This window comes from Pelodiscus sinensis, chromosome 29 (genome assembly GCF_049634645.1).
Source record: "Pelodiscus sinensis isolate JC-2024 chromosome 29, ASM4963464v1, whole genome shotgun sequence".
In the NCBI taxonomy this organism is placed as follows: domain Eukaryota; kingdom Metazoa; phylum Chordata; order Testudines; family Trionychidae; genus Pelodiscus; species Pelodiscus sinensis.
In genome coordinates this window covers 1,027,493-1,042,510 of record NC_134739.1, presented here as the reverse complement: position 1 = coordinate 1,042,510, position 15,018 = coordinate 1,027,493, and the positions used below count along the sequence as shown (strand labels likewise).

Here is a 15,018-nt window from a genome sequence, read left to right as displayed (position 1 = left end):
TCCTCTCTCCCCATGAAAATACAATCAATCAGTTTGTGTCCCCTGGCTACTGCTCTTTACTCTACCATGTTAAAAAGAGATGATGGTTTCAGGTAAGGCGTTTGCAACAAGAATCAAATCTTCATGAAAGTATCCTATGCAACGAAAAGCTGGAGGAGAAACATAGGAATGAGGACACCAAAGTAAGGGGCTGGACTCGATGACCTCCTGAGGTCTCTTCCAACACTAGGATTCTAACTGCCTCATTTTTCTGAGCTGTCAATGAGGGTTCAGTGCATCTGTAAGTCCGTTATGCTGATTAATCCTTCTCTGCCAACCTGCAAGAGCCCCATCTGCTGGTGAACACACAGGATTGACACACAGAGATGACAAGAGCTGTTTGAATTGCAAACATAAGAGAATGAATTTGAAGACCAAATAAAGGGAAACAAAAACAAGTTATAAGAAACAAGGACCTTCTAGACAGATTTCACACTGTACGAAGTATTTAGTTACATTTCTTACAATAAACATCAAGCTAGCATCTGTTCTTTTAGTGACGGTGCTGACAGTAGGCATTATTGATTCATTAGCATTTCTTGCCTTTAGCTGCAAGAGCCACGATTCTAAAACAGATGCTGCTTCTCAGCACTTTACAAGAAAAAAAAAAATCTCATCTCTTCTGGAGGCCGTTTGAATAAACAAGTAAGAAGAGGGGCAAATTAGCCTAGAGCAGGAGTTACAGACATGGAACTTGGATCATCCACAACTGTATAGATTCCTTCACACCTCTTAAGGATACCTTGATACTGTAGAGCGCGCGGGTCATTCAAGAAGCTTGTATTTCCCCCAGATTTCAATGTTTGTAACTTATCAAGCAAATTAAAATTATGCCCCCCGAGTTTTTCATGCACTTGTGCCAAATATGAAGAAAAAATACCGTGCTCCAGTCCTGTTTCAGAAGCACATACTAGAGGTACACACATATATGTGGATATTTATAACAGATGTGGTTTTATATCTTAATGCAAAGCCAGGTTGGCAGTTGGCCACAGAAGCCTGCAACATCCTGATGTTACAGTTATGTCTACACTCCAGGCTGGCTGGCAGGCGTCAGTTGACTTAGGGAAGCAGAATTAATATTACTAAGTCCCTGATTTTTCAAATTAACAGGACATCGAGAGACACACGCACGCAGCACTTCCAAGAAAGAAAATGTGCCCCACTAGGCATGGAGAAGGGTGCCATGTGCACGCCAACACATGCTCATCTGGGATGCAGGAAACCAGGATCTGACAACAACCCAGATCTTCCAGAAAGCACTGGAGCTCTTTTTTGTGATTCCCATTGCCTATGATGTTACAAAGCTAGATACTTTCTATTGGAGCAGTCCCAGAAACTCCTGAAAAGAATTCAGTAACCAATGAATCTTTTAATTAGAAAGATTACAAATTTCTATTGCTTAGAGGAACATCTTCCATTACTAAAAACATCATGCATCTCTGGCCCTTCCCTCCTTGGTCAGACCTTGCCAGTGTATTAATCGGATATACCCAGAGCCCGTGTACTTTGACTTAGCAGTAACAGAATACCAAACTATTTACCTTAAGGATAAACACACAGCCTCCCCTCCCGCCCCATGTCAAACCACAAACTGTGTGAACCCTTTGGAAAGGTGCTTTACATTTACCCATTATGATGTTCTAGATCTCAAAAAGATCTAATTTTGTTGGCGAGCTCACATTCTGCATGAGTACATAGCACGTTTAGAGGTTCGACAGAGTGCACGTTAGAACACAACAGGTCTCACTGGACTTTAGGCTCATTTCATGTAGCAAAGTACAGGAAGAGCTGAACAGAGCTTTCAAAAACCCAGGAACACACAACGACTCTGTTAAAGCTTTGTGAAGAATCATCACCTTTGCGAGATTACCATGAGGTGGCGACTGAGGAACTCTAAACTGAGGTCTATCCGTGCACTAAAGCTAACTTTACCTTCTGTAGGAAGAGGACAATTCTAACAAGCATCTTGGCATGCAGATCCTCCAAGGTGAAGAGCGTCCGTGGTGTCCGGATGAAAATCTTGGTCTTCCCATAGGCTACATCATGCTGAAACCCACAGCACTCAATCAGTTTCTTCACAGCTTCTTTGTCTGAAGAGAGGTCGTGGTTTGGCCAAGTAAATTCTGAGATCATCTTGTACCTGGATAAACACAAAGAATTAAATCTATCATCAGTTTCCCATTCATGCTCCCAAGCCGGCCTTAAACACATTTTAGAGTTTACCTTGTAGATTAAGGTTTCTGTTCACTGATGGCTATAAGAGCTCAGATATTTTGTGGATGGAATAGGACAAAAAGGAATAGGAGCAGTAGAGCTGAGGATGGATGATTTGTGGAATGCCACCAGTAAAAACTACCACAGTGAGGGCTTCAGGTCACCCAAATAAGAACAGATACAATGTAGCAGAACTCACCTGAAGATGCTTGCTGGATGAGCAGATCCTCTACTCAACTACTACAGGTTGGACATCCCTGGTTCGGAACGCTCAGAACCTGACCAGTCCCCGAAGAGGGATTTTGCCAAACGAGGGAAGATCAATTCCAGCCCCTCTGCTGATGGCTCCTGGCTCTCCTGGGGTCCATCAGCGGACCCATCCAGGCTCCATATCCCTGCCTGGCTCCTCTGGGAGTGTAGAGTGCAGCCAGGGATCAGGGGGGCCAAGACAGAGCCAATCGGGCTCTGCTGTTGGCCCCACTCACCAGGTTCTGCACTGCCGGCTCCATGTCCTCTGCGCTGCCAGCTCTGTGTTCCCAGGCTGGCTCCACTGCCAGCCCCGGCTCCGGGCTTCTGGTTCCTCTCCTGGTTGGGGCTGGCAGTGGATATTGCTGGACCAAAGAGTCCTGGACCACAGAGGTTCAACCTGTAGACCTCGTTTTAACAGTTTTAAAATATTTTCTAAGGACAAAACCTTCATTTCAACTTCTTTGCAGAAGTCAGATGTCATTGAGCTATTCACTTTTTAAAAACCTTTTGTAACTGTTGCTCTTTGAGAGGTGTTGCTCACGTCCATTCCAGGCTAGATGTGTGCGCCCCGTGTACCGTCACTGTAAGGCTTTTCCTCTAGCAGTATCCAAAGGTCGATTATGGAGACCCCTAGAGTGCCCCCGATACACTGAAGAATATAGACCACTGCATCCCCTCCCCTCACTCACAGTTCCTTCTTGCTGGAGTTACTCCAACAGAGGGGAGGTGGGAGGGTCTTGGATTGGACATGAGCAACATCTCAAAACACAGTTACGAAAGATACAGAACTATTTTTTCTTTGAGTGATTGCTCATGTGCATTCCAAGCCAGGTGATTCTCAGCCTCTATATGGTGGACGAGTAAGTCTGCTTATTGCAACACTGCTTCCAAAAGCAGCAGTGTTCCTGCCACAAGTGATATCCCAATTCCATATCACCCGGAACATCCTTTTCCCAGACTTTCATCTGAAACCTCATACCACTTCCAGAGACTGCTCCCCACACACCTAGGAAGTCAGGTGTGCACTGTTGTGCAGCTGTGCTCTCACTTGCTGTTGAATAGTGTAATGAGATGTAAAAGTGTGCACAGACAATGAGAAAGCCACTCCACAAGTGTCTTGGGTAGGGACACGAGCAAGGACAACCAGTGAAGAGGCCTGAGTCCAGCTAGAACGAACACACAGCAGAGCAGTTGGAAGCTTCGCCATGTCATAGCACGTATGGATACATGAAGCGATCCAAGGGGAGATCGTCTGGGAGGTCTCCAGTCATTCTATCACCCACTGCAATGGACAGCTGAGCGGATTTCCTGAAGGTTTGGTGAGCTCTAGGTAACACTAGCGCACACCTGACTTCCTAGGTGTGTGGGGAGCAGTCTCTGGAAGTGGTATGAGGTTTCAGATGAAAGACGGGGAAAAGGATGTCCCAGGTGATATGGAATTGGGATATCACTTTTTGCAGGAACACTGGGTGTGGCCTGAGGTGCACCTTGCCTTTAAAGAATACTGTACAAAGCAGATCAGACATTAGAGCCTTGAGACCTTCCTGGCCGAGGAAGGCCACCGTCAGAGACCTATGCAGCAGGGAACACCTCGCTAGCGTTAGCACTAGATTTAGGTCACATTGCAGCACTGGGTAGAATCAGTCCAGCCCTTAAAGGAAACAAGTGACCAGCTGACCCACAAAAACTGGTGGGTCTCCCAACCCTGAATGGAATCGCGAGAACCTGCTGCTTCAGGTCCAAAATTAAGGGAACTGGTGTCTGCAAGGGCTCAACATTCTTTTGCGTGGACCAGACAGAGAAGCGCTTCCCCTTTGCCAGGCAAGTCATTTGCCTGGATGGCTTCCAACTGCCAAGAAGGACATTTCCGACTTCCTCCGAGCATGCCAGCTCTACCGGGTTTAGCAGGCAGCATCCAGGCAGCGAGATGGAGAGCCTGGAGACTGGGATGCTGAAGCAAGCTATGATCTTGTGAGCACAAGTTCAGGACTATCAGCAGAGAGAGGGGTCCGTCTGCTGACATGTCCAGCAGCACTGTGTACCAGTACTGCCTGGCCCATGCTGGTGCTGCCTTGTCTTTGAGCAGCACCCTTTGAATACGCCAGTTGCACCATATTGAACACCCATCTGTCAGTGGCAGTTTGCATCCAGGTGCGATAAAGACTGGGAAAGAGGTGCCCAAACTTAGAAACTGGATCAAGGAGTAAAACCAGAATGCCGTCCTCCAACACAGCTCCAAAAGATTTTCCTGTCACCTGGGGACTGCCTCGAGGAGGACCGCCCTGGTTATTATTACTGTTTGCATTAGGGGGCTGTTGGCGGTTTCTACGGCTTTCCCTTCTGCTAAAGTCCTGCCTCTGCTGCGGCAGATACTAGCATGGCAGGGGTGAGGACTTGAAATGCTTCCACTGAGTGGACGGAGTATAGAGGCCCAGAAATTTCAAAGTGGCCCTTGTATCCTTAAGGCTGTGAAGCCTGGAGTCTGTCTGCTCCGCAGAAGGCCAAAGCAGCTCTTGGTGGACCCTGCTGTCCACAGGTGGCAGAGGTGTACATGATCCCACCACTAACTGGTCTAGAGACAAAGAGGAGGGACCAGGCAAGTCCATGCCCTCTGGGGCTGCTAGCAGCAGACACTCCACCGGTGCCAGATGCACCTCAGTCTGAGCCCCAGTGCCAGCTTGCTCCCCCATCCCTACACCACGGTGCAGGGTAGTGGTGACCAATGGTGTCAGGCTGATTCATCAGTTAAGAAATGCAGTGTGTCCCACTCCCACTGGGCTCGAGTGCTGTGCCGTACTACAACGCAGCACCGGACAAAGCATGCCGGAGTAGCCTCTGATGGAACCCACCGGGCTCATCTGCGGCATAGCTACGCTCTTGTGAGCCAGGGCAGGATGCTCCACAGTTCTAGTTGGGTCCCTCCCCAGAGATGCCGATGGAGTGCCTCTCCTGTCGGACACCGTTCTGGAACCACAGCCTGGGCTTGGTGGTACACTCAAGATCCAGAAGGGCCACTCAGGTGGCGCTTGCCACGACAGAGGCCAGGATACACCAGAATGTTCTGTCTATCGCCCCACCAGTGAGGTGACAGGCACTGGCTCCTGCAGGACCTATATGACTCCAGCTCTGATTTGAAGATAAGCCAGAACAAGACGACCAGGACGGTGCCACGCCGGCCGGTGCAGGTGAGTGCTGAGCAGGCATCAGGTCCCCGGGGTGACTGGCACGGAGAGCTGTTGTGTGACCAGTCCCAGGATGACCAGTACTCAGGAGAGGGCGACCGCCACATCATACCGGTTTGACAGGTGACTATACCAAGTCCAGAATTAGACACGGTGCCGAATGCTGCACCAGAGAGCCTCTGGGGGAAGCCAATGGCCTGATGTTAGTTCAATCAAGTCCCTGGCCACTTCATACAATTTCGGGGCTGGACGGCATGGCCACATCCCTTTCCTTGACAGGGTAGCCCACTGAACTGGACTTGACATGGCTGGTTGCAGCACCAGTCAATGGTACCAGCTGGTCCTTGGGCTCCGAAAGGTGTGCCTGCAATGGGATGCACCCATTTTAGATTTTGTTGCTTTGGAGTAGGTGACCTGTCTCTGGGCACTTACATGGGATCAGTGGGTGCAATCAGTGCCAGGAGACTGGTGCCAACATCTTCAGCACCAGTGAATGGCAGCGCCTTGGCATTTTTAGCACCAAGTTATTCTGCGGTGCTATAGTGCTCTGCACCAATGATGGTGCACTATGTAGTGAGGCAGTTTGCTTCAGCCCAGAGGCCTGTGACACCAGATGGGGATGCAGAGAGGTCTCCATGAAGAGTTCTGAGTCTAAATAAACTCTGTCCCTCTGAATTCTTAGTTGAAATCTCTTGTAGATAGATCTTGCACATGTCTGCAAGGTGGACTACCCCCAGACACTTAAGGCAAGAGCTATGGGAGCCTCCTATAGGCATAAACTTCTTGCGCTTCATACCAGGCTTAAAGCCATGTAACCTACGCATGCCCCTGCCTCCCACCTCCCAAGAACTATTTACACTCTGCTAACTATTCAGAGGGGTAGTCGTGTTAGTTTAGAACTTTAAAAACAAGTCGTCTTGTGGCACCTTAGAGACTAACAAAAATGACAGGCAGACAGGCCAGGACAGACCGTATCATGAGCTCTCTCATGAAGTGCAAAATCCACTTCTTCAGATGAGCCTGAACTATCAAAACTAATTGAAACTACCTGAACTATTTACATTCTAACGCTAGGGAACACTTTGCTGGAGGCAAGAGAAGGTACACTCCAACTTGTCACTGGCAGTAAGGAGGAACTGAGTGAGAGAGGGTTCTGGGTGGAGTATACACTTGACCACATCAGCACCACTCTAGGTGTTTCCATAGTTGACCTATGGATTCTGCTAGGGGAAAACCTTCGACAACTGAGCACACCCCTAGCTTGGAATGCACATGACTCTAAGAAGGACTGCACCCTTTTTAAATTCTGCACTCTTCTGCCCATCATTTCTGAACCACTCCCAGACTAGTTGATGCTAAAAAGTGGCAGGCAGCTGCATGGCACTCTGCATTCCAAAGCAGCCCTCTGGCATCACCATATTTTCCACAGCAATATAATCAAAGTATGTTTGTGCCAAGTATACCTTGAGGTATCACTTTAAAAGGCAAACGGTAATATCCTGTTGGATTGTAGGTGTTATCATTGCATGGAGAGTTATGAAGCGTTGCTGTGTGTGTGTTACTGAAATATATTCTTGGAAACACCCACCAACAACACTGCAGGCATAACAAAGGGATATCATTAAATGGAGTCCACACTCTCAAACTATCCTAAAACTGAATACAATGGAGGCTTCTCAGATAGACAGAGGAGACTCCTTAACTCATGTCACAGCAAAGGCTCTTCTGGAAAAAGACAACAAGTAGTCCTGTAGTTAGTCCTTAGAGACTAACAAATATTACGCAGATCTCAGTCTCTGGATTCTAGATACAGAAACAGATCATGAGCTTTCGTGGGCAAAACCCATGTCCTACCCTCTGGTTCTTCTGGAAGAAGCTATTAAAAAAGAGGAAGCGACAATCACGTGGGCTCTCTCGCCCCCTACAACTAAACACCTGGAAACATCTGGAGGACACAGATTGAACAGGGGAGTCGAACCCAAGCTGGAAAGAGGAATCCCATGAACTATATCATCTACTAGGTCAAAACACTGATTGATTCAAATCCTCTCTAGTGTGCACAACTCAGATTGAAATTTCACTTTTATTTCTCAGGTAACTTTGAGCTTTATGCTTATTACTTTTCAATCACTTAAAATCTGCCTGTAGTTAAGTATCAGAGGCAAAGCCATGTTAGTCTGTATCTGCAAATACAATTTAGGAGTCCAGTGGAACCTTAGAGACTAATGGATTTAACTGAGCATAAGCTTTTATCTGACAAAGTGGGTTTTTGCCCACGAAAGCTTATGCCTAAATCATAGAACCATAGAGCTGAAAGACCTCGGAAGGCCATCAAGTACAGCCCCCTACCCAAGGCAGGACCAATCACAATTAAACCAACCCAGCCAGGGCTTTGTCAAGCTGAGGCTAAACACCTCTAGGGATGGAGACTCCACTACTCCCCTAGGTAACCCATTCCAGTGCTTCACCACTCTCCTAGTGAAATTGTTTTTCCAAATATCCAACCTGGACCTCTCCCACTGCAACTTGAGACCATTGCTCCTTGTTCTGCCATCCGTCACTACTGAGAACAGCCTCTCTCCATCCTCTTTGGAACCTCCCTTCAGGAAGTTGAAGGCTGCTATCAAATCCGCCCTCACTCTTCGCTTCTGCAGACTAAACAGACCCAAGTCCCTCAGCCTCTCCTCGTAGGTCATATGCTCCAGCCCCCTAATCATTTTCGTTGCCCTCCGCTGGACCCTCTCCAATGAGTCCACATCCTTTTTGTAGTGGGGGGCCCAGAACTGGACACGATACTCTGGATGTGACCTCACCAGAGCTGAATAAAGGGGAATAATGACATCTCTGGATCTGCTGGCAATGCTCCTCTTAATGCAACCTAATATGCCATTAGCCTTCTTGGCTACAAGGGCACACTGTTGACTCATATCCAGCTTCTCATCCATTGTAATCCCCAGGTCCTTTTCTGCAGAACTGCTACTTAGCCATTCAGTCCCCAGCCTGTAACAATGCTTGGGATTCTTCCGTCCCAAGTGCAGGACTCCACACTTGTCCTTGTTGAACCTCATCAGATTTCTTTTGGCCTAATCCTCTAATCTGTCCAGATCACTCTGGACCCTGTCCCTGCCCTCCAGCGTATCTAGCTCTCCCCCAACCTTAGTGTCATCCGCAAACTTGCTGAGGGTGCAATCCATCCCCTCAGCCAGGTCATTAATAAAGATGTTAAACAAAACTGGTCCCAGAACCGAACCCTGGGGCACTCCGCTAGAAACCAACCACCATGCTGACATCGAGCCGTTGATCACTACCCGCTGGGCCCGACCTTCCAGCTAGCTTTCTATCCATCTTACCGTCCATTTGTCCAATCCACATTCCCTTAACTTGCTATTGTGGGAGACCATATCAAAAGCCTTGCTAAAGTCAAGGTCTATCACATCCACTGACTCCCCCATATCCACAGAGCCAGTTACCTGATCATAAAGCTAATCAGATTGGTCAGGCACGACCTGCTCTTGGTGACTCCATGTTGACTATTCCTGATCATATTCCCCTCTTCCAAGTGCTTCAAAATGGATTCCTTGAGGAAGTCCCGATCTCCACGACTTTTCAAAGATAATGGCCAAAGGCTCCTCAATGACATTTACCAACTCCCTCAGTAGCCTAAGATGTATTAAGTCCAGACCCATGGATTTATGTACCTTTACCTTTTTTAAATAGTTCCACACCTGTTCTTTCCCCACCAAGGGTTGTCCACCTTCGTCCCATACTGTGTCACTTAGCGCATTAGTCTGGGAGCTGACCTTGTCCGTGAAGACAGAGGCAAAGAAAGCATTGAGTACTTCAGCTTTCCCCACATCATCTGTCACAAGGTTACCTCCTTCATCCAGTAGGGGCCCCACCCCCTCTCCGATCACCTACTTCTTGTTAACATGCCTGTAGAAACTTTTCTTGTTATCCTTCACATCCCTTGCGAGTTGCAATTTCAATTTTGCTTTCCCCTTCCTGATAACTCCCCTGCATTCTCGAGCTATACATTTATCCCCCTCCCTAGTCATCTGTCCAAGTTTCCACTTTTTGTAAGCTCACCAAGGATTTCCCCCGTAAGCCAATCCGGTCTCCTACCATATTTGCTTCTCTTGCTATGCATTGGAATTGTTTCTTTCTGTGCCTTCAATAAGGCTTCTTTAAAATACTGCCAGCTGTCCTGGACTCCGTCCCCCTTCAGGTTAGCATCCCAGGGGAGTCTGCCCATCTGGTCTCTGAGGACGTCCAAGTCTGCTTTTCTGAAGTCCAAGGTGTGTATTTTACTAGTCTCTTTTCTTCCTTTGATCAGGATCCTGAAATCTACCATCTCATGATCTCTGCTTCCCAGGTTGTCACCCACCTCTACTTCCCCTATTAGCTCCTTCCTGTTTGTGAGCAGTAGGTCAAGCTGCGCACGGCCCCTGGTAGGGTCCTGCAGGATTTGTACCAAGAAGTTATCCCCAACATTCTCCAAAAACTTCCTGGATTATCTGTGTACTGCCATATTGGTCTCCCAACAGATGTCAGGGTGATTCAAGTCCCCCATGAGAACCAGGGCCTGCAATCTGGAAACTTCTGTCAGTTGTTGGAAGAAAGCCTCGTATACCTCATCCACCTGATTCTGCGACCTGTAGCAGACGCTAACCACATCACTGCTGTTGCTTACATCTCTAAACTGGACCCATAGACTCTCAACTGGCTTTTTTCCCCTCTATATACTGGAGTTCTGAGCAATCATAGTGTTCTCTTACATACAGTGCAACTCCACCTCCTTTTCTCCCCTGCCTGTTCTTCCTGAACAGTCTATTCCCTTCCATGACCGCGCTCCAGTCATGTGAGTCATCCCACCAAGTCTCTGTTATCCCAATCAAATCGTAGTTCTTGGACTGGACCAGGATCTCCAATTCTTCCTGTTTATTACGCAGGCTTCTCACACTGGTATACAAACACCTCAGATAACCAGTTGATCGCCCTATCCCCTGCATTCAAATCAGGGGTCCACCTTTGTTGCTCGTTCCTCTTTACATTTCTTCCCAGTATCCGACTTCTCCACTCCACTCAGGGTTTTGGTTATTGTCCCCCAGTGAACCTAGTTTAAAGCCCTTCTCACTAGGTTTGCAAGCCCGCCTGCGAAGATGCTCCTTCCTCTTTTGGTTAGGTGGATCCCATCTCTTCCTAACAATCCTTGTGCACAGAACAGTCTCCCATGGTCAAAGAAACCAAAGCCCTCTCTGCGACACCACCTGCGCAACCACGCATTTACGTCCTCAAGTCGATGATCCCTGCCCAGTCCTTTCCCTTCCACAGGGAGGATGGACAAGAACACCACTTGCACTCCGAATTCTTTGATGAATCTGTTAGTCTGTAAGGTACCACAGGACTCCTCATTTTTGTCTGCAGTTAGCAAATCTATTTTATCCTTTACTTAAAACAGTGAGGTTTTGTCAAAGGGTTTGTGGAATCTGCTCAGTGCACAACAGCTGGTGCATGTCCCCTCAACGTGAAGGGAGGGGCAGACTGGGTAATAAAGCAACACCCGCCAGGCTCTGACCAGGGCAAGGTGGTACAGACCTAGTGTCCTAGGTTGGAGAGCTGAGGGAACTGGTTGGAACCTCTCTATTGTTAGTTCATCTGAGGGTTGCAAAAGCATTCATGTAATTCAGTTAGGTGCATCCCTGCCTGTGGATATTCGTATAGGAGCATTACCTGGAGACATCTGCGGCTTAGCAACCGCATTGCTCAGTGTGAGAGGGGGCCCAGGTTGGTAAGCCATAGGGCTCAGCAGTACCCCTGTTCCTGGCTGCATCCCAGGGAACCCATCACAAGCTAATCCAAGCAGGTGGGTGCAAGAACCAGCCTTCTTTATTAGGCATTTAATTACTCACTCTTCCAAACTCTCTCATAAAGAAAAGCAGAAAAACTGTTCAGCATTAAACAACTATGGATCAAATGGGAAAATAATCAGATCTGACTCCTCAGCCATAAGGCATGCTGTATTTGAGAAGTACGGATTGAATAAATAGGTTTCTGCAATGGAGATTCAATGAATTTTCTGCATATGATTTACAGACAATCAACGCAATAGGAAATTTCACTATAACATTATCCATGTTCATGTTCTAAAGGAAATGCATTCAACAGTTTTAACTATATGTCCATTAAAAAACCCATAACCTGAGAAGTCAGAATTCAATCCCAATTTTCTAGGTACGGATAAGTCAGCAAGCTAGTTCAAAAATAAATGTTATCTGGACAACCACAAGTCCAGTGTCACAACCTTAGACAATCTTTCTGTAGGAAATAGGGTCTAATGGAAGTTGTGGGGTTCATTCTGTAATTAAAAAGAGGGTTCTAAACTGACAACAATTCTATACAAAATATACACGGTACTGTCACTATTAAAATTAACTGCTGAACAAATCTGACAGCAAAAAACCTGCTGTAGCACATGGTTTGAAGCGGGCCCCAGTATATCAGTGCCAGAGACTAATGGAAAGCTCAATAAGATTTTTTTTTATTAAGAGTACGCTGAAGCATAAAAAAGCTGAAATTTTTAAAAAATCCCTTATGGTCTCAGAATGAAGAGTTTTTGCTTTTATATTTGGATAGGCTCAGAGCTCTCACTCTCAAATAAATCTACATTCAGTACATAAATATTTTATACACACATACCAAAACATTTTCACTTGGTTTCAGATCTCTGCTCTCTATTCCCAGTGGAAAAATGCTTCTGCTGTAATTAATTCACTGGGATATGAAATGGAAAAATCTTTCACCTCGAGACATTTCACATTAGGAGAAAGAGACAATCAGGGTGACAGAGCAAATCCGCCTTTTATTAAGCAGACCTGATGGGGCCAGACAAGAGGAATAAAATGTCAGATCTAAAACCTAACCACTATGTGGAGGAACATTTCATGAAAGAGATGGAGAGAAATCAACACACCCAGAAGAGACAAGGGTGTTTCAACAAAAGAGATAAAAATGTAGACAACGTTACACGTAGCCATTTAATGCAGCCCAGTTTTACGCTCATTCTTTCAGGCGGCTGCTACAACTGGTAGTATTGACATTATCAGAACCCTGCATGTGCAGTGCAAGGTCACTATTTCCTTTCCTGAGGCAAAGAGCACGACCCCGATCCCCTAGCAAGTCAAAGCCCCAAAACCTTACTGCTAATTATAATGAACTGCTAATAAGTCTGCTGCCTCGAGAATAACCCCCCTCGTGCCTAAAGCTCGCAAGAGTCTTCAAGGCCATCCAGACATTTAACATCCCCCTTTGCACTCCTTTGTTCTTCTCTCCCCTTCATTCTTAAACTACAGGAGGAAATGAAAATAAGAGCAGTAGTGATGCATGAATTTAGTTTTCCAGCTATTAGCTTCATTCTGCTCTCAGACATGCAGGCCCTTATCGCGTATCCACTAAACAGTAGCTGTTTGTACAAGCATAGGAGCAGATTTTAACGGATTCCTGATGACGTGGCCAAACGTGATTGAGGGCAGAATCAAGCTTAAAATTGTAAGCTATTGAAAAGTTCATTTTTGTCAAACTGTGAGGACTGTCAGGTTGAGGCAGCCAGCACCCTTCCATGACCAACAGTGTTTTACCCAAGCCGCTAGTGGCAATCAAGAAAGAAAAAGTGTCTGTATACCAGTGGTCCCCAACCTTTTGGGGCTGCCGGCCGCCCGGGGGCAGGGCCATTCACGTGCCATGCATGCAGGGGGCAGGGTGGCACGTGCACCGCATGTCGGGGGTGAGGCCGCGCATGCACTGTGCGCAGGGCCGGATTACGGGGGAGGGGGCACTAGCCGGGCAGCTGCCCGGGGCGTCAACCTATGGGGGGCACCTGATGGCAGCTCTAAGGGGCGCCTTGCACCCGGCTGCGCAGCACCCCTTAAAGCTGCCATCAGGTGCCACGCGCCCAGCGCCGGGGGCCGCACAGCGCCCCTTAGAGCTGCAGTCAGGCGCCACACGCCCGATTGCAGCTGTAAGGTGTGCCGCGCACCTGGGGGCAAAGCTGCGCATGCGTCGCACGCCCACTGCCCGGGGTGTAGGAATGGCTCGAGCTGGCCCTGCTGCGAGCGGGGCTCGGGGTGCAAGAATGGCTTGGGCCGGCCCTGGTCACTCAGCGGGCGCACATACATGCCCCAGCGGGTGCCATGGTGCCCACGGGCACTGCGTTGGGGACCACTGCTGTATACCATCCATGACTAACCCTCACCAAGCTAAAAGATTCTCTATTTCCAGACTACAGTGAAGGCAGATCATTAGATAGTGCACCTCACCCAGTAGCTCAGAAAGGCATCACACAAAGCAGCATGCACTAATCCCCTTCTCACCTGTGAAGAAACTTTTCATATGTTTGGCGGTAGGCAAATCCTGCCCGTCGGACCCTGACATTCTCTAAAAGGCCAAGGTATTCCACTTGATGCCTGCAGCGCTCTTCTTCGAACAGCTGTGGTGACTTCTTTTCATTGGGCTTAATGCATCGGACATAATATGGCTCCTATGGGGATAAATCAAACAATGCCTTATACAGCATAAGAACTTGGTGAAGGATACAACTTGCTAAATAAAACACATGAATGCACAATTCAAGTACGTCTGCAATCTCCTCAACTGTTTGCCTTTGACTATGAACATGATCTAACATATTAGCTGAATTTTTCTCTTCAGTTACAGAAAAGAAACAAAACAAAGAAACTGTCATTGGCATTTGGGATAATAAAATGACCTTGTGGGGCAAACGAAGGGGTCCCAATACTGAGTCACTGGCACAGACATGGTTCCTTTACAAGCATGGAATCAGATTCCCCCAACTGGTGCAAAGAGCTGCAAATGGACCATCTGTGCTCCAGAGGCAAAGTGAGAGAGCTGTGTTTCACCACTCACATTCAAAGATCCCACTAGGGGAGCACACAAGCCAACCAGAGTCCCACCAAACGAGGCTGCTTCACAATCTACTTTTCAAAAGGTTACCTTGCACAGCCATAACTTTTCTCTAATAGGTTCTGAGCCTGCTTGCCCATAATTTGGTTGGACCACATCTCAAGAGCCCATGGTTAATTCTAATGCAGTCCCATATAAGCTAGTCAAGCAGCATATAGGGACCATATAGGTTCCACAACAGGCCAGGGAAGAATTCTTCTAGAACAGAAAATACCAGGAGTCAACTTACACTGGTCCCACCTGGTAGAGGGCATACTGGAAGGGGAGCTTCGGTAGGGCTGAGTTCCATGGAAACGCTAAATGACGCTGGACTGTACCAGAGCCATAGGCTTCTTGAACAAGGCTGCTGCCAATT

General features: G+C 47.5%; 1 protein-coding gene across 3 annotated transcripts in view; it reads right to left on the bottom strand.

Moving 5' to 3' along the window:
• The window catches only part of MYO1D (myosin ID), a 301,918-nt gene that overhangs the window by 157,177 nt on the left and 129,723 nt on the right, over positions 1-15,018 (bottom strand). For all 3 annotated transcript variants that reach the window (XM_075911435.1, XM_075911436.1, XM_075911434.1), the window contains exons 15-16: positions 14,054-14,220; positions 1,975-2,182 (exon numbers count right to left, since the gene is read on the bottom strand). In XM_075911435.1, the coding sequence (XP_075767550.1) occupies positions 1,975-2,182; positions 14,054-14,220 (375 nt within the window). The remainder of the gene's footprint in view (positions 1-1,974; positions 2,183-14,053; positions 14,221-15,018) is intronic.